Consider the following 22,700-nt stretch of genomic DNA (forward strand, 5'->3'; position numbering starts at 1 on the left):
ATGGCTGCATTCTGATTTTATAAAAATGTAAGCAAAAAAACATGATTACGACCAAGACTTGTATACACAAAATGACAGAAAATTTCATCCCATCCCCAATAGATAATGGCATTGCTCATAATACAATTCAATATTTAGCTAAGGGTTACAAAATGTAAACCATCCCTTCTTTTGTCAGTTTACATACAGGTTAATACATTAGAGTAAAAAAATATCAAACATGGTAGTTACATAATACAATGCCACATTTATCAAAGTGCAACCCCCAGCACTAAAGACTATTCTAACTACTGTACATTCAACCATTGTACCCGAGTATGGCTCCTCATTAATTACATCCGGGTCTAATACACCGGAGCATGTTAATACTGTACTAGTAATCTCTAAACACATCCTGTATTAAATGGTCAGTCACCTTTACACTTCTAGCAGAGAACTACTGAACACTTACAACATGTATTATGGCGTAACTTACACGGCCTTAGGCCATGTTCACACATTCAGTATTTGGTCAGTATTTCACGTCAGTATTTGTAAGCCAAACCCAGGATTGGGTGATATATACAGCAGTGGTGACGTGTTTCTATTATACTTTTCCTCTGACTGTCCCTCTCCTGATTTTGGTTTCAAACACTGATGTAAAATGCTGACCAAATACTGAACATGTGCACGTGGTTTTAAAATGAGGCTTTACGAATGTCTGTATAATAAAGTTCCCTGATGAGAAATATGATACATTAAAAGAAGGATGAAGCAGATTATCCACCTTTTCTTTTATGACATTTCTATATTTCCACAACTTGTGGCCATTGCACTGTAATCCTGAAAAACTTCTGTAATTGCTTTTTATGAAGTGCAATTTGTTTGCAGATTATAAAAATAGACAGCTACATAGATGTTCACCCTTGAATAATATATTTTTTTTTCTTAGTTTTTATTCATCTAAATAGGCCCACCAGCCTGTGCTGATTATTCTCATAATCCCCTCAGGATGTCATTATTTTGATATTGTTCATGACTTCATTCGGAGAGGCACAACTATGCATTTTTGTGTTGACTTAGCCATATAAAAGGGCTTCTTTTTAAAAGGAATGATATTTTTCTATTTTTTTTTTTCCTGCTAGTCATTACGATTACTGCAACACCAAATTTTACTACATTGCACAATAAAAAGTTTTACTTCTTAATCATATGTTCTGATTTATTTATGGTCACCACATTCTGAGTGTATATATTTTTTTTCTTCAAGCTGACAGAGCTTCAGGAAGGTTTTGTTTTGCAAGACAAGTTCTAGTTTTCACTAACCCCAAATTGCAGTACACAAGACTTGATTACCTTTCTTTGAGGGATGGGAATGAAAAAAAGCAGAAACTCTGCTTTTCACACCGCAAGATAAAACATTAACATCACAGAATGGATCGCTAATACTTGCCGGAATCTCTGGTGTATGTCTAGATTTATAGGCACAGCACGGGGACTTAAAGGGGTATTCCCATCTCCAAGATCCTATCTCAATACATAGTAGGTGTAATAATACTAAAAATAGAAAATGCCTCCAATTAGAAATGTAGCATAGTTCTCCTAATTCGCTATGTCGCTTACCTCATGTGCAGGGCATTTCAGTAGCTTATGTATCCATGGTTACCACTCATATAGTGAGTTAGTTGGTTGTTAGTGGTCGTAACCATGGATATCTAAGCTTCTGCAATGCCCTACACATGGGGTAAGCGACATAGCGAATCAGAAGAACTATACTACATTTCTAATTGGAGGTATTTGCTAATATTATTATAGCTACTACATATTGGAATATAATGTTGGAGATGGGAATACCCCTTTAACGATATATTTGATGATTTCTTTAAAATGCAGCAATACTTCTGTACTACAGTGTGTAATGTCTGTCAGTTTTCCTCGGATATGTAGATTACTAGGCTCACGTGTGACATACTTAGGGACCTTTGCCAAGTTTCTGGCTGCCATGGCATCCCATCAGTATTATGTGTGGGACCGGCAGGCCCTCCCCTCTTCATCTAACTGCTTATATGCTGCAGTCGCTGTCAAACTCAGACATCTAAGGGGTTAAACAGCCCAGATTAATCTCCTCTCTGGCAGTAGCAGCACAGCATCAGCTGTACATTTCAGCTAAAACCCACGGCAGGTGGAGCTGGAACAGCATTATTACAATAATTAAATACAAATTAATGGAATATATGACTATTCTCATTCCTGTCATGAAGTTCCATAAAAATAAATAAAATGTCTGTCCTGTGGGTGTTTCACGTTACATGATAAAATACTATTGCATCTGGAAAGTTCTTATTAAAAATCAGAATATATATGGTCCTATTGTAAATATACCTACAGCTGGTCATTCTCAAACACTGAAATTAAGGGAGATGGCAGAACATATATAAAGATTGTAAAGGAGTGACGTGTCTTTTAAATTGAGGAGATAAATATCTGTTTTCTTCCTTACATTCTCTATCGTGTTTCAAACCTGTTTTAAGTCTTCGCCCCAAACTGCAGCAAGATGAATATTTCAGGCTCTGCCATTTACTATTCCTTTTATTGTGTTTTGAAAGTCGGAAATGTAGAAATGTATCATCATCCAGCCAAGATATCAATTCTAGTTTACGTGAGGAGATGCTGAACATTACACAGTTTTATGGCAGAGGATAAAACAAAATGTGGTTTATTGCAAATATCAATAAATCACTTGCATGTGTTGCATATCTTAATAAAATATCAGGAAAAAAAAAGGTTAAAAGGGATTTTCCATTATTATAGAACACCTGTACCCAGGAGCACTTTATTAAATAAAAAACAAACAAACACTGTGCATTTCTCACCTTCCCTGGGTCCAGCACTGCCTTCCCCAGTGTCTGGTATTGCCTGCAGTGCTGAAGTCACGTCAATAGTGCTGCAGCCAGTGACCTCAGCAATTACAAGGGCAGAGCAATCATTGGCTGCAGCGCTGTCAATATGACATCAGCGCTGCCCACAATAACAGACATTAGGCCAGTGACGGACCAAGAGTGTGGGGAAAAAAAGCTGTTCTTTTCTATTTTTGTAGGCTGAGCATAGGGAATTACTGAAAATGGAAAACCCCTTTAATTGAATACTAGTAGACGTCTGTAAAACTCGAAGATATTAAATGATGGACATACTAGTGAAGATGTTTTCAATGGTATAGGCTTTTAATTGAAAAAGTTTCCTACATTGAACGAGTGGGGGGGGTTCATCAAGACAGATGTTTTGTATTTCAGTGTTGATCCAGGGTGTTCCGGAGTAAGATTTGCCAAATTCTTTCAGCGTCAAAAATATACTCCAGTCATACACCGAACTACATTTTCTGTTTTAATTTATGCAGTTTTTGTAATGTAAATTATGATTAATTTGTTGGGTTGTGCTCAGCTGCACACCCTCCCAACATTTTCACAAAAATTTTCGGAGCTGGTGTAAAAATACCAAAAGCTGTAAAATGTTTGCACAACTGCATAAAAATGTTCATAACATTTCAAACAGTTTCACACTAGCTTTATGGCAAAAAAGGATTGCTGAATTAGCCCCATTGTGGCAAGTTTACTAAAACTATGGAATTAGACAATGTAAGCTTAGACTAAACAGTCTTAAAATGGGCAAGATTTATCAGAGCGTCTTAGGGCACATTCAAACGTCCGTGCAAATCGGTCCAACATCAGACCACAATGCAGTGACTGGCTGCGGGTCTCTCGACCAGAGTGTGACATAAATATAGAAATATAGGACCCTGTCACACTCGGGTGGTGAGACCCACGGCCAGTCAGTGTATTGTGGTCTGATTTCTGACAGATTTGCTTGGATATTTGACTATGCCCTTATGCTGGATGCTAAATTTGGTGCATCGTTAGACTAGTCCAAGTTTATACCATCGATAAGTTGGCTTACTTTGTGGCAGAAATTCGCACCAACAATGTTAAATGTTGTGCAAATCATGTACATTTAGCATGGTAAATCTCCCCAGAGATTTTTCTTTTTAAATGCTGCATATATGCATGTTGCGCATATTAAACTCCACACCCACTTTGGATCACTAGCACTCCCTTTCCTCACTATACAATTTCTCAGTTGACAGGGATAAGAAAAAAAAACAAAAAACAGCCAAGTTCAATGGTCTAAAGAATTCCCGAGACGTCCTGCTCATATGTAGATGTTGCAAGCCTTAACTTGACAAACCAAATGAGAACTTTAAACTGATGGCATGTGATGCAGTAAATGCAAAGTTAAAGTTTCTTACACCAACATATGTAACAAGACAACCATCAAGGCAAAGTTTGCTCCAACTATTTGTAGTCAGAGACAAGTTATTATATTTCAGAATAGAAACCAGCAGTTTTGCTCCAGGTTTCTGCGCATGATTATGGCTGTGCCAATTAACACTGTTCTCTCTGCTCATTGTGGATGGGAAGGGATCTCCTCCGCATGCAAGGTCTGCTTTCCATGGCTAGACAGACATTGGGATAGAGGAGTAACGCTAAGTGCATATTGCAGACAAATGTATAGGCTGAGACAAGCTCCTGGCACATATTTTATCCTTGCATTAGAACAGTATTCCCCAGACAGACGCTAAAAGTGTCCTTTAAACCTCCATCTGGCCGGTATGCATCTGCATGCAGTTTATTAAACTATATAGCAAGGCACAGAAGACTGTACAGTGGTGCTCTCCATAGGACAAGACAGTGTCCACTGTTTGCCATAAACCTCCAGCAGAAACAACCTACAGTAGCCAAAAATGCTGTGTGCACAACTAACACAGCAGGTTGACAAATTCTTACTATGTGTCAATGAACATATGTTTGCAAAAAGACTTTCATCAATTAACCTGAGCACTGTTTTGGGGATCTTAAATAACCTGTCACTCAATAGACATGAGTAATAAATTTGCAGATCACTGGTCCAATACAAACATCCATACTGTGTGGCCGCTGGACAAAAGTCCTGTGATCCGCCTCCTCTCTGCTGGCATTCCCTGCGCCTATTTTGATTAGTAGACCCTGCTCGGCGTCATGTGCAAGTCACGCCACAACGATAACGTTGCGCTGGGCCTACAAATGAGAAGAGGTGAAAGGGATGCTGGCAGTAGGGAGGCAGTTCGCAGGGCCCCAGTCCAGCAGCTACAGAATAATGATGTGTCCACTGGACTAGAAGTCCTGAGAATCACTTTGCTTGTCTCCATTCCCATTAAGATTTTTTTGCCCAATATTCAGCCCCAGGAAACTACTGTACAATATACTTGGAGTCAAGTGATTTGGCTAATTTCTTCTTTCCTAGCTAGTTCATTTTCCAGGTGTTGTATAAATGGCGTTTCTCTCTGGTTTTGTGGCTTCCATTATGAGTGTTTGTAGTCTTGTTCAATATTGTCATGTATTACAGGCATGTTTAGTACTGCAATCTGTCAGCTGGCTCAGACTTTGCAGTAATTCCTCTTGTGTTGCACTGTTTCAATGTAATGGCACCAGCTTAAACCTACATGTTTTCATCAGAAGCCAATTGCCTTATCTTGTATGATGCTCAAGCTCTGCAAGTGTTGTGCAAGAAGAGTGCCAGCTACATCAGTACAATGTATTTAGGTGTGAATAGGACCAGCAGCAGACATCTAAATGAATGGCAAGAAAACCAGCCTTTCATTCTTACATCAATCTGCTCATTCATAAATGCATCTTTTTCCCCCAATGCACATGGAGAGATTGAAGTATATTTCAACATAATTAGATTTCCACTGCATCCCAGGGTCCTTATTTGCAGACTCTTACAAAGAAGTGGCTTTGAAGTTAAAGGTGATAGATCCAATTTAACAAACTGACTGCTTCAATCATTCCTTGAGTGCTTTAGCAATAAAAACCCATTTGAACCTTGAAAAATACAGCAACAATAAAGCCTTTAGGGTCTTTTCTGTGTTATGAAGAAATTCAGCAAGGCTCAGGGTTAGGAGACTGGGCTCCCATATTTTTCCTCCAGGATCTTTTCCATGACAGCAATACTCTGTAAAAAAAATTAAAAAAAAATAAATAAAAAATAGTAAATTATGTTAGCATGAAACACAATAAGGTAAATGAATGTGCAGTACAGTATACGGTCTAATAACAAAAAGGACAAAGGTGATTACACGCTATACTACTAAACATGTAGAATCAGGTCTCCACTATCTGTAAAATACAAAGTTCCTGTCAAACTACTGTAACAAAGTAAACGTGCAATTATGATAATAGTCATTCTGTATTTCTGGTACAGGGGAGAAGCTGCTTAGTCAGTCACTGTAAATCAAGAACTCATACTTATTATAGTCTATGAAGCTGCTCTTAGGTCTATGAGTTTGCACCAGCACATGTCTGCAAAAAAGCACAGAAAAAACAGTGGGTAAGTAAAGTATTCAGACCCCTTTAATTTTTTCATTCTTTGCTTCATTGCAGCCATTTGGTAAATTCTAAAAAGTTCATTTTTTTCTCATTAAAGTACACTCTGCACCCCATCTTGACTGAAAAAAACAGAAATGTAGAAATTTTTGCAAATTTATTAAAAAAGAAAAACTGAAATATCACATGGTCATAAGTATTCAGACCCTTTGCTCAGTATTGAGTAGAAGCACCCTTTTGAGCTAGTACAGCCATGAGTCTTCTTGGGAATGATGCAACAAGTTTTTCACACCTGGATTTGGGGATCCTCTTCTATTCTTCCTTGCAGATCCTCTCCAGTTCCGTCAGGTGGACAGCCATTTTCAGGTCTCGCCAGAGATGCTCAATAAGGTTTAGGTCAGGGCTCTGGCTGGGTCAGTCAAGAATGGTCACAGAGTTGTTCTGAAGCCACTCCTTTGTTATTTTAGCTGTGTGCTTAAGGTCATTGTCTTGTTGGAAGGTGAACCTTTGGCCAAGTCTGAGGTCCAGAGCACTCTGGAAGAGGTTTTCATCCAGGATATCTCTGTACTTGGCCGAATTCATGTTTACTTCAATTGCAACCAGTCATCCTGTCCCTGCAGCTGAAAAACACCCCCATAGCATGATACTGCCACCACGTTTCACTGTTCGGATTGTATTGGGCAGGTGATGAGCAGTGCCTGGTTTTCTCCACACATACTGCTTAGAATTATCACCAAAAAGTTCTATCTTCATCTCATCAGACCAGAGAATTTTATTTCTCATAGTCTGGGAGTCCTTGACTGGTGGAGGGCTGCATTGATAGTTGACTTTGTAGAACTTTCTCCCATCTCCCTACTGCATCTCTGGAGCTCAGCCACAGTGATCTTGGGGTTCTTCTTTACCTCTCTCACCAAGGCTCTTCTCCCACGATTGCTCAGTTTGGCTGGACGGCCAGGTCTAGGAAGACTTCTGGTGGTCCCAAACTTCTTCCATTTAAGGATTATGGAAGCCACTGTGCTCTTAGGATCCTTGAGTAATACAGAAATTCTTTTGTAACCTTGGCCAGATCTGTGCCTTGCCACAATTCTGTCTCTGAGCTCCTTGGGCAGTTCCTTTGAGCTCATGATTCTCATTTGGTCCGACATGCACTGTGAGCTGTGAGGTCTTATATAGACAGGTGTGTGCCTTTCCAAATCAAGTCCTATCAGTTTAATTAAACACAGCTGGACTCCAATGAAGGAGTAGAACCATCTCAAGGAGGATCACAAGGGAATGGAAAGCATGTGACTTAAATATGAGTGTCTGAGCAAAGGGTCTGAATACTTACGACCATGTGATATTTCAGTTTTTCTTTTTTTAATAAATTTGCAAAAATTTCTACATTTCTGTTTTTTTTCAGTCAAGATGGGGTTCAGAGTGTACTTTAACCCCTTAACAACATTTGCCGTACTAATACGCGTCTGTGCCCTGGGACTTAAGAGCCAGACCCGTATTAGTACGTCATGGCGATCGCGCGCGCACACAGGCTGTGCTGGAGCGATCGCCGCCGGGTGTCAGCTGATTGTCACAGCTGACACCCGGTACTATGTGCAGGGAGCGGTCCTGCACTGCTCCCAGCACATTAACCCCCGCGATGCTGCGATCGAAGTCGATCGCAGCATTGCGGTGGCAAGGGGAGGTGATCGCAGATACTCACCTCCTCTTCCGGCTTCCAGCGCCTACTGCCGTGGCTTCCAGGATGTTGCCATGACGACCCAATGTCGTCATGACAACATCCGGGTCACCAGACAGCAGGAAGATTGTTTGGACATGCGCAGTGCATCTCCAAACTATCTTCTCCCTGTCCAGCGCTGACAGCCTGCATGGCACAGGGATGGTGCTGCATTCCTGTGCCATGCAGGCGATCAGAGAAAAAAAAGTGAAAGTCCCACAGTGGGATAAAGTATTAAAACTATCAGAAAGTGGAAAAAAAAAAAAAAAAAAAAAAATTGTAAAAATATAAAAAAATAAAATAAAAAAAATAATCCACCAAAAATAAAAATATAATGTACCCATCAATAGATATTAGTATAAAAAAAAAACTAAAAAAAAAAACTATAAAAGTACACATATTTGGTATCGCCGCGTCCAGAACAACCTGACCTATAAAACTGTCCCACTAGTTAACCCCTTCAGTGAACACGGTAAAAAAATAAAATAAAAAACGAAGCAAAGAACAATGCTTTATCACCATACCGCCAAACAAAAAATGGAATAACACACGATCAAAAAGACAAATATAAATAAAAATGGTACCACTGAAAACGTCATCTCGTCCCGCAAAAAACAAGCTGCCATACAGCTCCATCAGCCGAAAAATAAAAAAGTTATAGCTCTCAGAATAAAGCTATGCTAAAAAATAATTTTTTCTATAAAATTGCTTTTATTATGTAAAAGTGCAAAACATAGAAATACGATATAAATGTGGAACCGCTGTAAACGTACTGAGCCGAAGAATAAAGCTGCCTTATCAATTTTACCACACGCGGAACAGAATAAAAAAAAAAAAAAACAATTCCTGAATTGTTGGTTTTTGTTTATTCTGCCTCCCAAAAATCGGAATAGAAAGCGTTCAAAAAATGTCACGTGCCTGAAAATGGCACCAATAACAACGTCAACTCATCCCGCAAAAAACAAGCCGTCACATGACTGTCTGCCAAAATCTGGAAAAATTATAGCTCTCAAAATATGGCGATGCAAAAACTAGATTTTACAAAAAATGCGTCTTTTAGTGTGTGACAGCTGTCAGTCATAAAAACCCGATATGATTCTGGTATCTCTGTAGTCTCACCGACCCGAAGAATAAGGTCGTCTAATCACTTATACCACATGAGGAACGGCGTAAAAAATAAACTCTCAGGTTAGGGTTGTGCTAGGGTTAGAGTTGTGCTAAGCTTAGGGTTGTGCTACGGTTAGGGCTGGGGTTGGGATTTTTTCAAAAGTAAGAAAAAAAGATGACGATATGGCGACTACTGTTGAGCGCAAGTGCTCGCCACTTGCGTTTGCATCGGGTGTTCTGGTATGCATTGAGTATCGTGGGTATTTGAGTGACATGCGCGAGTCTCCACCCCATATGCTTCACGGCCCAAAAAACTTTGCAGGGATTGCCTGCCATGCACGAGCAATCCCCGCATGTTTTTATTGGGTGTCTAATAACCATGAAACATCCGGGCGGTGACTCGAGCATGTCACTCGAGCACACGCAGTACATGGTGCATACCCGAGTACCCGATGCAAACTCAAGTAGCGAGCACTTGCGCTCAAGACTAATGACAACTTATTCAATATGATGACCTAATGTTATCAAATTCTGTGTCGTACCTCGGGGTTCAAAATGTTCACTATACACCTTAATAAAAACCTTGAGGGGTATAGTTTCCAAAATGGGGTCACTTGTGGCGGAGCTCCACTGTTTAGGCACATCAGGGGCTCTCCAAACGCGACATGGTGTCCGCTAACAAATTGAATGGAAAATCGGCTCAAATTGTTAGCGGACGCCATGTTGCGTTTGGAGAGCCCCTGTGTGCCCAAACATTGGAGCTCCCCCACAAGTGACCCCATTTTGGAAACTAGACCCCCCAAGGCACCTATCTAGATGCATAGTGAGCACTTGGAACCCCCAGGTGCTTCACAAATTGATTCGTAAAAATGTAAAAGTGGTTTTATTTTTCACTTTTTCATTTTTACGAATCAATTTGTGAAGCACCTGGGGGTTCCAAGTGCTCACTATGCATCTAGATAGGTGCCTTGGGGGGTGTAGTTTCCAAAATGGGGTCACTTGTGGGGGAGCTCCAATGTTTGGGCACACAGGGGCTCTCCAAACGCAACATGGCGTCCGCTGATTATTCAAGCAAATTTTACAATGAAAAAGTCAAATGGCGCTCCTTCCCTTCCGAGCCCTGCCGTGCGCCCAAACAGTGTTTTTTCCCCACATATGGGGTATCTGCGTTCCCAGGGGAAATTGCACAACAAATTTTGGGGTCCATTTTTTCTTGTTACCCCTGTGAAAATAAAAAAATTGGGTCTAAAGTAACATTTTTGTGAAAAAAGTTAAATGTTCATTTTTTTCTTCCACATTCCAAAAATTCCTGTGAAGCACTTGAAGGGTTAATAAACTTCTTGAATGTGGTTTTGAGCACCTTGAGGGGTGCAGTTTTTAGAATGGTGTCACTTTTGGGTATTTTCTGTCATAAAGAACTCTCAAAGTGACTTCAAATGTGATGTGGTCCCTAAAAAAATGGTTTTGTAAATTTTGTTGGAAAAATGAGAAATCGCTGGTCAACTTTTAACCCTTATAGCTCCCTAACAAAAAAAAATTTTGGTTCCAAAATTGTGCTGATGTAAAGTAGACATGTGGGAAATGTCATTTATTAACTCTTGTGTGACATATTTCTCTGATTTAAGGGCATAAAAATAAAAATTTTGAAAATTGCAAAATTTTCGCCAAATTTCCGTTTTTTTCACAAATAAACGCAAGTGATATCGAAGAAATTTTACCACAATCATGAAATACAATATGTCACGAAAAAACAATCTCAGAATCAGGGGGATCCGTTGAAGCGTTCCCGAGTAATTACCTCATAAAATGACAGTGGTCAGAATTGTAAAAATTGGCCTGGTCATTAACGTGCAAACCACCCTCGGGGGTTAAGGGGTTAATGAGAAAAAAATGAACCTTTTAGAATTTACCAAATGGCTGCAATGAAACAGAGTGAAAAATTGAAAGGGGTCTGAATATTTTCCGTACCCATTGTACGTCCGTTTTTTACTGGCATCACAGATGAAAAAGTGTATGAGTAAGTGAAAATCACGGACAATACAGAGATGACATCAGTGTGTAACCCTTGTACCTGTATGTGATTAACAATGTAATGTATAGGGGAAGGTTTGTAATTTATTAATTTATTCATACGTGAAAAACACTGATAAAAACTGACACACTGACCAAACACCTACGTTCAGTTCCAAAACACCGAGGACACAAGGATGGTAAAAGCGGACAGTGATTAAACACAGACGACACTCAAATCCAAAACCACACAAAAAAACAAAAAACAAAAACCACAGACGACACTTGGATCCAAAACCACCAACACGTTTACAATTTTTCTGTGTATGTGTAAAACACTGGCAACTGAATGAGGCCTAACTGCAATATTCAGGACAACTATAATGATAATAATCTTTTTACAAGTATAATTGTTAGTTGGGGAGCAGGATAAAAAGTTTTACTTCCTAGTTCTGGATAATAGAGGGGGATGATGAAAGTCAGAGCAGATAGAAAGAACATGGTCTGTTAGTCAAGTTTTATAGATCCACCTTTCATGGTCTGAGAATGGTCACATTGTCTGGACTGGCTGCAGGTTTCGTGACCAGCCCTACTATAATTTCTTGCTCTATACAGTCTTTCAGAGATTCTGGTTGTGTAAAGGCCAGTTTACACAGGCCAAAACAACTTCCAGGGAGGGAATGATCATTAATAGCATGGTTTTACACTATGTTGTAGGCAGCAAGTCCCCGGATATCTGATATGCTGTCAATTACAATAATTTAAGCACATGCATGAACCATCCAATTACCTGATTAACAAGTATTTTATTTGTTCTTTGGCCAATCAGCAACATGTTTACACAGACACAATGGAGAGGGCTACACATGCATGGTCACCCCTAAAATCATTGTTTCGTAGACACAGTACAGGGAAGCCCATCTCTGAGACCTATAACCCCCATCTGCATGCTATAGATCTAACATCTTTGGTGGAAAAATGTCTTTTAGACTAGTCTACAGTAACAAAAAAAAATACTAATACTTTTAGAATTTTGATGTTTAACATGATCAACACTAGAGCTGAAATGTCTTGGTTCTGAGACTGCATGCAGCCCACTGAAAGAAAACAGCCATCTCTGTATTAATCAGCAATTGCAGAGGAAAAATCCTCTTAAAAATAATCAAAACTGATAATTTTGACAAAATATGTGCCACTTCACATTACTCCATTGAAATAATCTGCATGAAACAAAATCTCACAGATAATTACATTAAACGCAATTTGAAGTGTAAGATTCAAGTATACAGAGATGTACTCTTCTTTTATCAAGTTATTTTTATAGAATATTTTGTGCTTCGTTATGAAGTTCTTTATTAAATATCATAATTACAGGCCCCATGTTGTTTGTGCTTATGACAGCACATCCTACCTCTAAGCTCTGACATCTTAATATTGTTATAGAGGCTACGTACTTCATTTCTTACCTGTGTCAGAAATAAATGAATTTGGTTGAAAAAAAAAAAAAAAGCATAGATGTTGTTGCTAAGGCCATGTGCCCACGATGCAGAAATGAAGCAGAAAATTTCTGCAGCATTTCTGCATCTCCCTGGCAGAAAAAACGCATGCAGATTGTGCATGCGTTTTTCCTGCAGAATACATGCGGATCCACATGCGTTTCCACATGCAGATTGACAAGCGCTTTCCAGGCGATAGCATCACTTGGAAAGTGCTTGACAACTAGGTCACACTGTATAAACCCATGCAAACAGCATGGATTTATACAGTGTGAACCGTAAAAATTGAAACAAATAAAGCTATACTCACCCCCGATGCCCCGGCGTGGCTGCAGCGCTCGTTCCTGTCTGGTTCCTGGATGCCGGCATATCGCGAGACAGAGCGGTGAAGGGCCTGCGGTCACATGACTGATGTCATCGCAGGTCCTCAAGCGATGCCGGCATTCAGAGAGAAGCCTTCGGAAAGGTGAGTATAAACTTTATTTGTTATTTTATTCTTTTTTTACAGGTACAATGGTACCCAGGTCTGGATGAGAGTCTTCTCTCCTCCAGAACTGGGTACCATCCGCACATAGAGACGCATAGAAGCCGCTTGTACAAATGTACAGTCACGGTTTCTATGCGTCTCAATGCAAGTCAATGGCGGGAGTTCCGCTGCACTTCCGTAAAATTAAATGACATGCTGCAGATTTTTGTACGCAGCATAAACGCTGCGGAAAAATCCGCAGCATGTGCATAGAACATGTGGAATCCCCTTGGGGACCATGGGGTGCGGATTACCTAGCGTTTTACAAACGTTTCCGCTGCGGAAATTCCGCAGCATAAACGCTTGAAAAACGCTACGTGGGCACCCAGCCTAAGAGTTCAGTGTCTAAAGATAGGATGAAGCTGCCACAGTTTAGAAATAGCAAGTGCCATTAAAGGCTTCTCCAAGAATGTAATAAAATAGCCACTGCCCCATAATTCAAATGGCAGTCTTTCCTACTCACATGCAGTATGAAGAAACACAGCTCCAGAGACCTGTGTCTCAACTGTCAGAAGACCAGTACCATAAACACACGTTCCTCTGCAAGTCGTGGTGAAAGCCTGTGGCATTCCTACTTAGCACATAGCACTGAGATTGGAGAAGAAATCCTTAGTCAGCCAAGTAGAAAATGTATTTATTTTCCTGTCACACACGTCTCTGGCAGCTTCGGTATGTTTGCTTATGATACATCTATTCAGTCACTTGAGACACAGATCTTGGGAAGCTCAGTTTCTTCAGACTGCAGCTCGTCCCGACACTGAATTCAAACAGCTTGCTCATTCTATACCTATTCAAGTTACTTCTAGTTAGGCCACAGCCCCACTATCAGTATTTGGTCAGTATTTTTTCTCAGGAGTGGGTGATAAATGCAGAATTAGTGCACTTGTTTCTATTACACCTTTTCTCTGATTGTTCCTCACCTGGTTTTGGCTCCCACTCCTGAGAAAAAATACTGACCAAATACTCAGTGGGGCTGTAGCCTTAGTGTGATGTTCATTTTGCTCAATAACACTCCCCACACCCTTCTTTTTTTTATCTCTCCAGAGTTACCCTTTTAAGAATATTTTGGGTTATAGTTATTTAAGTGACAAAATGTATAATTGGTGGATAATGGTTGAACTTGATGGACCAAGGTCTTTTTTCAAGATACAATTTTCAACCTACAATTATAGGAAAGAAGTACAGCAGTGGAAAGGAAGAACAAAGACAAAACAATTTAAATAATAAAAATATGGGAGGAAGAGAAACCAATCACAAACTAAAATGTTTTTATACAAATGCACAAAGCATGGGCAACAAACAAGGAGAATTGGAACTACTAATGCAGGAAAAGGAATATAATGTCATTGGAATCACTGAAACTTGGTGGGACGATACACATGATTGGAATAAAAGGCTAAAAGGATACAACTTATTTGCAAGAAACAGACTTGATAAACGAGGAGGAGGTGTTGCATTGTATGTTAGAAAAGCGTATATCTGCACAGAGATTGAAGCTTCAGAGACTGGGAGTTCTGTGGAAACTGTTTGGGTAAGAATACAAGGAGAGAACAACGGAAAGGACACCATTGTAGGCATTTACTACAGGCCACCTGGGCAAGCTGAAGATATGGATGAACTCTTTATGTATCAAATGACCAAGTTCTCCAAAAAATATGACGTAGTGGTCATGGGAGATTTCAACTATCCAGACATTTGTTGGGAATCTCTCTCAAGTAAAACTAACAGGTCAAGCAAATTTTTATCCTCTCTTGCTGACAACTTTATCTTCCAAAAGGTAGGGGAGAAAACAAGGGGATCTGCTACTTTGGATCTAATCCTTATAAACAGGGAGGAAATGGTTGAGGAGGTAAAGGTGGCTGGGACCCTAGGAGGCAGCGATCATGCTATTATAGAATTTTGGATAACTAGAGGAGGAAGACATGTGAAGACTCAAACTTCAAGGTTAGATTTTAGAAAGGCAGATTTTAAGAGACTCAGAAAGAGAATAGGAGGGATCCAATGGCTGGATGTCCTTAAGGACAAAAATGTCCAGGAAGGATGGGAAATTTTTAAAAATGAGATTCTCAAAGCACAATCGTTAACAATCCCGAAAAGTAGGAAGAATGGGAAGCATTTAAGGAAACCAGGATGGATGAACACAGAACTTAAACACATGCTAAAAAGAAAGAAAGAAATGTTTATTAAATGGAAAGAGGGAGGCATATCTAAAGAAGATTATAATGCAGTCTGCAGATCCTGCAGGGCACGTATCAGGTTAGCTAAAGCTGACAATGAATTAAGGCTTGCAAGAGATGTCAAAAGCAATAAAAAAGGATTTTGGGGGTATGTCAAAAGTAAAAGAAAAGTCAAAGATGCTATAGGATTTTTACAGGATGAAAATGGAGAAATGGTAAGAGAGGATGTTGAGAAGGCCGAACTTTTTAATTCCTATTTTGCATCTGTTTTCTCTCAGAAAGAAAATGTAACATCAACTGATCTTCACTGTCCTTTTAAAGGAATAGAGGAATCCAAGTTATCTGTAAACAGAAAGATTGTGAGGGAATATTTAGCTAACATAAATGAGTTCAAGTCTCCAGGTCCAGATGAATTACACCCCAGAGTACTGAAGGAGATCGTAGAAGAAATTTTAGAACCACTCTCCATAATCTTTGAAAATTCTTGGAGAACAGGAGAAGTCCCAGAAGACTGGAGAAGAGCAAATGTTGTTCCTATCTTCAAAAAGGGGAAGAAGGTGGACCCAGGGAACTATAGGCCGGTGAGTCTGACTTCTATACCAGGAAAGATCTTTGAACAAATTATTAAACAACATGTATGTAAGTACATGGATAAGAATGAAGTGATTAACCAGAGTCAGCATGGGTTTGTAACTAACAAGTCATGTCAGACTAACTTAATTTCCTTCTATGACAGAATCACTGACTGGGTGGATCAGGGAAATGCTGTAGATATAGTATATCTTGACTTCAGCAAAGCATTTGACAAAGTATCTCACACCATCCTTATTGAAAAAATGACCAAGTATGCAATGGACCAGGCAACTGTTAGGTGGATTCATAACTGGCTTAGTGATCGGACTCAAAGAGTGGTCGTAAATTGCTTCACATCCAGCTGGATGAATGTCTCAAGTGGGGTACCACAGGGCTCCGTCCTGGGACCTGTATTGTTCAACATCTTTATCAATGATTTAGATGAAGGAATTGAGGGTAAACTGATTAAATTTGCTGATGACACAAAGCTAGGAGGGATAGCTAATACTAGAGAAGAGAGAGAGAGGATTCAAAAAGACCTAAATAAACTGGAGCAGTGGGCGGCAACCAACAGAATGGTTTTTAACAGGGAAAAATGCAAAGTACTACATCTGGGCAATAAAAATGAAAAAAGCATATACAGAATGGGAGGAATAGAGCTAAGCAACAGTACATGTGAAAAAGACTTAGGTATACTAATAGATCATAGACTGAACATGAGTCAACAGTGTGATGCAGCAGCAAAAAAGGCAAATACAATTCTGGGATGTATTAACAGAAGCATACAGTCTAGATCACGTGAAGTCATTATCGGTCTTTACTCCTCTTTGGTCAGACCTCATCTGGAATACGGTGTACAGTTTGGGGCACCACATTTTAAAAAAGACATAGACAAACTGGAGCAAGTTCAGAGAAGAGAGACCAGAATGGTGACTGGTCTGCAAACCATGTCCTATGAGAAACGGTTGCAGGATTTGGGAATGTTTAGCTTGCAAAAAAGAAGACTGAGAGGAGACTTAATAGCGGTCTACAAATATGTCAAGGGCTGTCACATTGTAGAAGGATCATCTTTATTCTCATTTGCACAAGGAAAGACTAGAAGCAATGGGATGAAACTAAATGGGAGGAGACACAGATTAGATATTAGAAAAAACTTTTTGACAGTTAGGGTGATTAATGAGTGGAACAGGCTGCCACGAGAGGTGGTGAGTTCCCCTTCAATGGACGTCTTCAAACAGAGGCTGGACAGACATCTGTCTGAGATGATCTAGTGAATCCTGCTTTGAGCAGGGGGTTGGACCAGATGACCCAGGAGGTCCCTTCCAACTCTACCATTCTATGATTCTATGATAAATGTATTAAGAGGCGCATGCTTTTAATACATTTGAAATATCTTGGATGGTCCTTCATCCCATCCCCTTTATTCTCCGGATCGGTGGGGGACCCAGAAATTAGACCCCAGTAATGTAATACCCTAGCAATAAGCCAACACTTTAGGAGATGGTAAACTGATTTAACATTATTGAATAAGGGAATTTGTTTTCATGTAGACAATTTGGGTAACTGAACTTTGAATGCTTGCTTTGAAACCGAACTATAGCAACGGGTACAATTTTAAAAGGAAATTTCTGGCTCTTGGAATAGAATTGTTTTTTTTTTTTATTCCTCGCCATTTTCTGGATCTGTGTTATTGTGTTATCAGTGGCTGATATTATATACAGACCTAAAGTCAGGGTCAGGCATTCTGAATTTGATCCAGGTGAATCTGCATCAAATCCACCTTCAATGCAAGTGAATGAGGCATCCATACAGAATTTCATCTGTACAAAAAAAAAAATGCTTTTCGCCCAATAAGCAGCATGATTCCCTTTAAAGAGGAAAAGTACACCACTTTTCAGCCCTCATATACAGCGTTCTATAATGCTGCATATAAGCCCCCGATCTGACCTGCAAAGACAAGAAAAAGAGCTTTTACTATACTCCCCTGGGGGGCAGTCTGGTCCAAGGGATGTCGCTTCTCTTGGTCCGGTGCCTCCCTTCTTCTTGCGATGCTGCCCTCCTTCTTGCTTCATTTGGATGACGCGTCCCTACGTCATCCACACAGTCTACCGGCATCGTGCTTCTGCGCAGGCGTCTTTCTGTGCCCTGACTAGGGCAGAGTAAAAGTACTGCAGTGTGCATGTGCCGGGGCTCTTTGACCTTTCACGGCGCTTGCGCACTGAAGTACTTTGTTCTGCCCTCATCAGGGTAGAGAAGTACACCTGCGCAGGAGCGGGAGACAGTGTAGATGTCACAGGGACACGTTAGCCACATGAAGCAAGAAGGACGGCATCACAAGAAGACGGCTACCTCCAGGTTAGTATAACAAAAGCTCTTTCTTGTCTTTGCAGGTCGGATCAGGGGCTTATATACAGCATTATAGAATGCTGTATATAAGGGCTGAAAGGTGGTGACCGTATCTCATCAGTCAAACCTGGTGACAGGTTCCCTTTAAGTCATTGTGGAATTAGTCCCTCACTGATCAACTGAATAGGGCTGCAAATTGCTGGTGCGAAATATGCAGAAGAAATCGGTAACTCAAATGTCAGCCTTAAAGGGCTTGCCCACTAGTTGGACAACCCCTTGTTAGATGCCGAATCCCCAGACTAAAATAAGAAAAGCTTATACTCCCCCATTACACACCAATGCAGTTCCAGGGCACCGAATCTCCTGGTACTCGCATGACATTTTTAGGTCATGTGAGCACTGCAGCCAGTCAGTGTCTGCTGACCGGCGGCAACCTTTACCATTTCATCAGAGACGTCGTTCTGATGAAACATTGATGAGTAGCAGTCGATCAGTGACCGCTGCAGCAGTCTCATTACACAGCACAATGGTTGTCCAGTAGTATATAACCCTTTTAAGATTCAAAATCCACTAGTAATACAAAATAATCCAACCCAATGAGAACTTCATTCCACCAAATATAATTGTGCTTTTAAAAGCTTGTATTTGCACTTTACCACTATGCAAAACACCCGCAGAACACCCGTAAGATAAAGATACTTCTATGGGCACTAATTCTCAGCTTCTAGGAAATGTGGAAAATCTATGAGTGATGATAAAAGATGTAAGATCCATTACCGCTCATTTTGCAGGGATGCTTTACATCAGAATATCATCAACATACAGGCCTTTTAAGTAGAGTTCAAACAAGTTGATATTAGCTGCAACACATTGGGTAGGAAGCATTTAACTTGTGCAGCTTAGAAGTACAGGGAAACTATAGCACATATTACCTAACCATTAAGCTTCCCACACTTGCAGATAAAGCTTAAAAGGTTTATATGATTGACAGTCGGCACTATGCCATTCAAGGCAGAACAATTACCATTCGCTATTCACAAGAATGTTTGCAGGTCTCGTGCTGATGTTTTCAATATTCTTTTTCTATTCTGACATCTTTTATTGAAGCTCCTTCAATAAAATCACAGAGATCAATTATTATTTCACTAAAAAGCACATTATATGATAAGCAGAATTGTGCAGTCTGTTACTATAATGCAGAATCTCTAAGCAGAAAGGGCCTTATTTATCATTATAGGCGACAATTCATATGCACAACCACCTTTGGTTCAAAAAAGGGGGCAATGGATCCAATCTCTCTTGGGGGGACCAAGAGTTTGTCTTCTTTACCATTAGATGCACCAATTGAGCACTGTGTGTACAGGAGATGAAGCAGCAGTGCTCATGATGAACCTTTACATGTCCCATGACTCCAATGGCACAGCAAACGGCGGTTTACTCCTGGAATTGGGGTTAGTGTGTGTTCGTATGGAGTTTTTGAACATTGAAGCAGATTTCGATTTTTCCTGAGCGTTTCTGCATCTCCCTGGCAGAAAAAACGCATGCGGATTGTACATGCGGATTGCACATGCGGATTGCACATGCGGATTGCACATGCGGATTGCACATGCGGATTGCACATGCGGATTGCACATGCGTTTTTCCTGCCAGGGACATGCGGATGTGAAGCGCTCTTCACATGCATTTCCGCATGCGGGTTGTCAAGCGCTTTTCAAGCGATTTTAGCATCACTTGGAAAGTGCTTGTCAACTTGGTCACACTATATAAATCCATGCAACCGGCATGGATTTATATACTGTGACCTAAAGAATGGTATAAAATAAAAAATAAATCTATACTTACCTTCTGATGGCCCCCGGAGTCTTGCTTCACTCCGTCCTGGCAGCCGGCAGCTCGCGGTACACTACACTGAAGGACCTGCCGTCACAAGACTATGACGTCAGCGCAGGTCCTTCAGTCCACCGCGAGTTGCCGGCAAGTGAAGACAAGGAGATCGGGGGCCGTCAGAAGGTAAATATAACATTTATTTTTTATTTTATTCTTTTTTTTCATAGGTTCTATGGTACCCGGGTCCAGAGGAGAGTCTCCTGTCCTCAACACCCGGGTACCATCCGCACATTGGAACGCATGGATTCCGTATGTACAGATGCAGTGATGCGGAATCCAAGCGTTCCAATGCAAGTCCATGGCGGCAAAAACGCAGCGCTTCCGCAAAATAATTGGTAGTGCTGCGTTTTTTTCCGCAATGATAATCCGCAGCATGTGCACAGCACATGCGGATTATCACTGGGGAACATGGCAGGCCTTCTACCATGCGTTTTATAAGCGTTTCTACCGCTGCGGAAACGCTTAAAAAATGCATCGAGAGCACACAGCCTAAGAGTCTGATGACTTAAGAAGTCAGTTACCGAGTTGTCTACACCATTAAGGTGAAATGCAAAGAGAAAGAAAATGATCTCTGAAAGGGAAAAAAAATGTGAGATTAAATGGACATCAAGGAAAAAGATCTGATCTCTCTCTGCCTATTAATGTATGCTACTGATGTGGTATTCCTCCCCACCAAGTGCTAGAGTGATTAGGACCGGAACAGCAAAATTGCTCAACTCCCTAGCATTCGGTAATTCTATCCCCAATGATCTCTCACGTCCCGAACAAGGAAAAACTTTGAATGGGCTCCCAAACCTATTACTCACCCCAAACCAGAAATTCTATCACATAAGAAATCTAAACTTTGAGGCTTTTCACTTAACTTCCCACCAGAAGTAAATTGTCCAAGTATAGGATAATTATAATGTCTTCTGCCTTATATGAACTATGACTTTCACTATCAGTTTTGTAAGAACTCTTGAGACATTCCGAATGGAAGAGGTTGATATAAATGATGGAAAACTGAAGCCTGTTTGAATTCCCATGCTGAAATTTGTGGGACAATGGGTATCAGCCAAGATATCTACAATGAAATCCTCAGCTTTATATAGTTTTGGAATGGATCCTAAAACCTCATCCCTAGAAGTTTTTCTTTGAAGATCTGGCCTGACCAGTTATCCATTCATGTTCAGAGATCTAGTTACAGAAGAACAGCAATAGAGTGTTTTAAAGAAGATGTAGAAGCCTACCAATTTTTCTTCATATATACATTATCTCTCTTATCCATAGGATCCTGTGGTAAGAACCTTTATCCTCATAAGGGAAGAGCTGATCTTTTGGAGATTTTGACTACAGGAGCATCAATTTTAGGTCCTTTTCCCAATAAGTCACCTTCAACTCATCAAATTGATATTTACGCTTAACAGAACTAGGTATATAGAATATTCTATCCTAATTAGAGCATTAATGTTTTTACTTATAAGGAAGACTCAATCTTCTACGTTAAAGGCCTTCACATATCTGATCTTGGACCAACATAGGTTCCCTTTTTCTTCCACTTGCTTTGTGGCTCTTACATCTTTTAGTAAAGAAATATAATGTCCGAGAATAGGGCAGCACTGACATTTCAGGCTTCCACATCTGAAAAACCTTTTTAAGTCAGGAAACAAAGATAAACTGAACAGTCTTGTTTTGACAATCTGATCTTTATTGGTCTTATGCGACAGGTTGCTAAATGATTTTTAACATTCATATTCCATCTGTATATAATTTTAGGTCTATCCAGAAGAATCCCTGTTAAAATGAGGCCACTTTAAATAAGGGACCTATGTTTTACCAAAATATTTCGGCATGAGTTTTTAAATGTAGTAATAAAACTATTTAAATTTATATCTATTGTGACCGTTAACCACCTTTTTTGTGTGTCTTACTTTCTATTTCTTTTTTTAAGACAAATCAGATTGGCTAAAATGCCTGGTTGAATAAAAGTCATCATTCAAAGTATTCCTTGGATACCCCTTATCTTGAGGAAATTATTTTTAGACATGTGGTTGATGTAAAAAAATTGTCACATGTATAATTCTTTGATATGCCAATATTGCCCATAGGGTATATTTTTTAATCCAGTTGGAAAAATTACCATTCTCAAAAGCTAGGCAGCTATTTAGTCCACATACTTAAAATAAGTGGATGCGAAAAGGTTTACCTAGTCATTGGAAGAAATGACCAAATCCAAAATTCAATTATGGGTCTCAGAAAAATTGAATCTAAAGCTTATACCCCAATCATTTTAGTTAAGTTTAGTCACAAAAATGTGGGCTTTATAAGCACGCTTGTCACTGTTAAAAAGAGGAAAGACAGTTACTTACTGGTAACGGGATTTCTCAGAGCGCAGGATGGCACCACGAAGAGAGGACAGGAAACCTACAGAAAATAGGGCGGCACCACTCTCTCGCATCAGTTGTTTACAGAGCACAGAGAGGACCCCCAGGT

At 40.0% G+C, this 22,700-nt stretch overlaps 1 protein-coding gene across 2 annotated transcripts in view; it reads right to left on the bottom strand.

Moving 5' to 3' along the window:
• Positions 1 to 1,607: 1,607 nt before the first annotated feature.
• PRELID2 (PRELI domain containing 2) overlaps positions 1,608 to 22,700 on the bottom strand; it is a 136,042-nt gene continuing 114,949 nt past the window's right edge. The window contains exon 7 of one of the 2 annotated variants that reach the window (XM_073651275.1): positions 1,608 to 6,024. In XM_073651275.1, coding sequence (XP_073507376.1) covers positions 5,968 to 6,024 — 57 coding nt within the window. In that variant the 3' untranslated portion in view covers positions 1,608 to 5,967. The remainder of the gene's footprint in view (positions 6,025 to 22,700) is intronic. The other variant, XM_073651274.1, reaches the window with a different exon arrangement.

This window comes from Phyllobates terribilis, unplaced genomic scaffold (assembly GCF_046119375.1).
Source record: "Phyllobates terribilis strain yellow unplaced genomic scaffold, ASM4611937v1 Scaffold_11__3_contigs__length_659146591, whole genome shotgun sequence".
Taxonomy (NCBI): Eukaryota; Metazoa; Chordata; class Amphibia; order Anura; family Dendrobatidae; genus Phyllobates; species Phyllobates terribilis.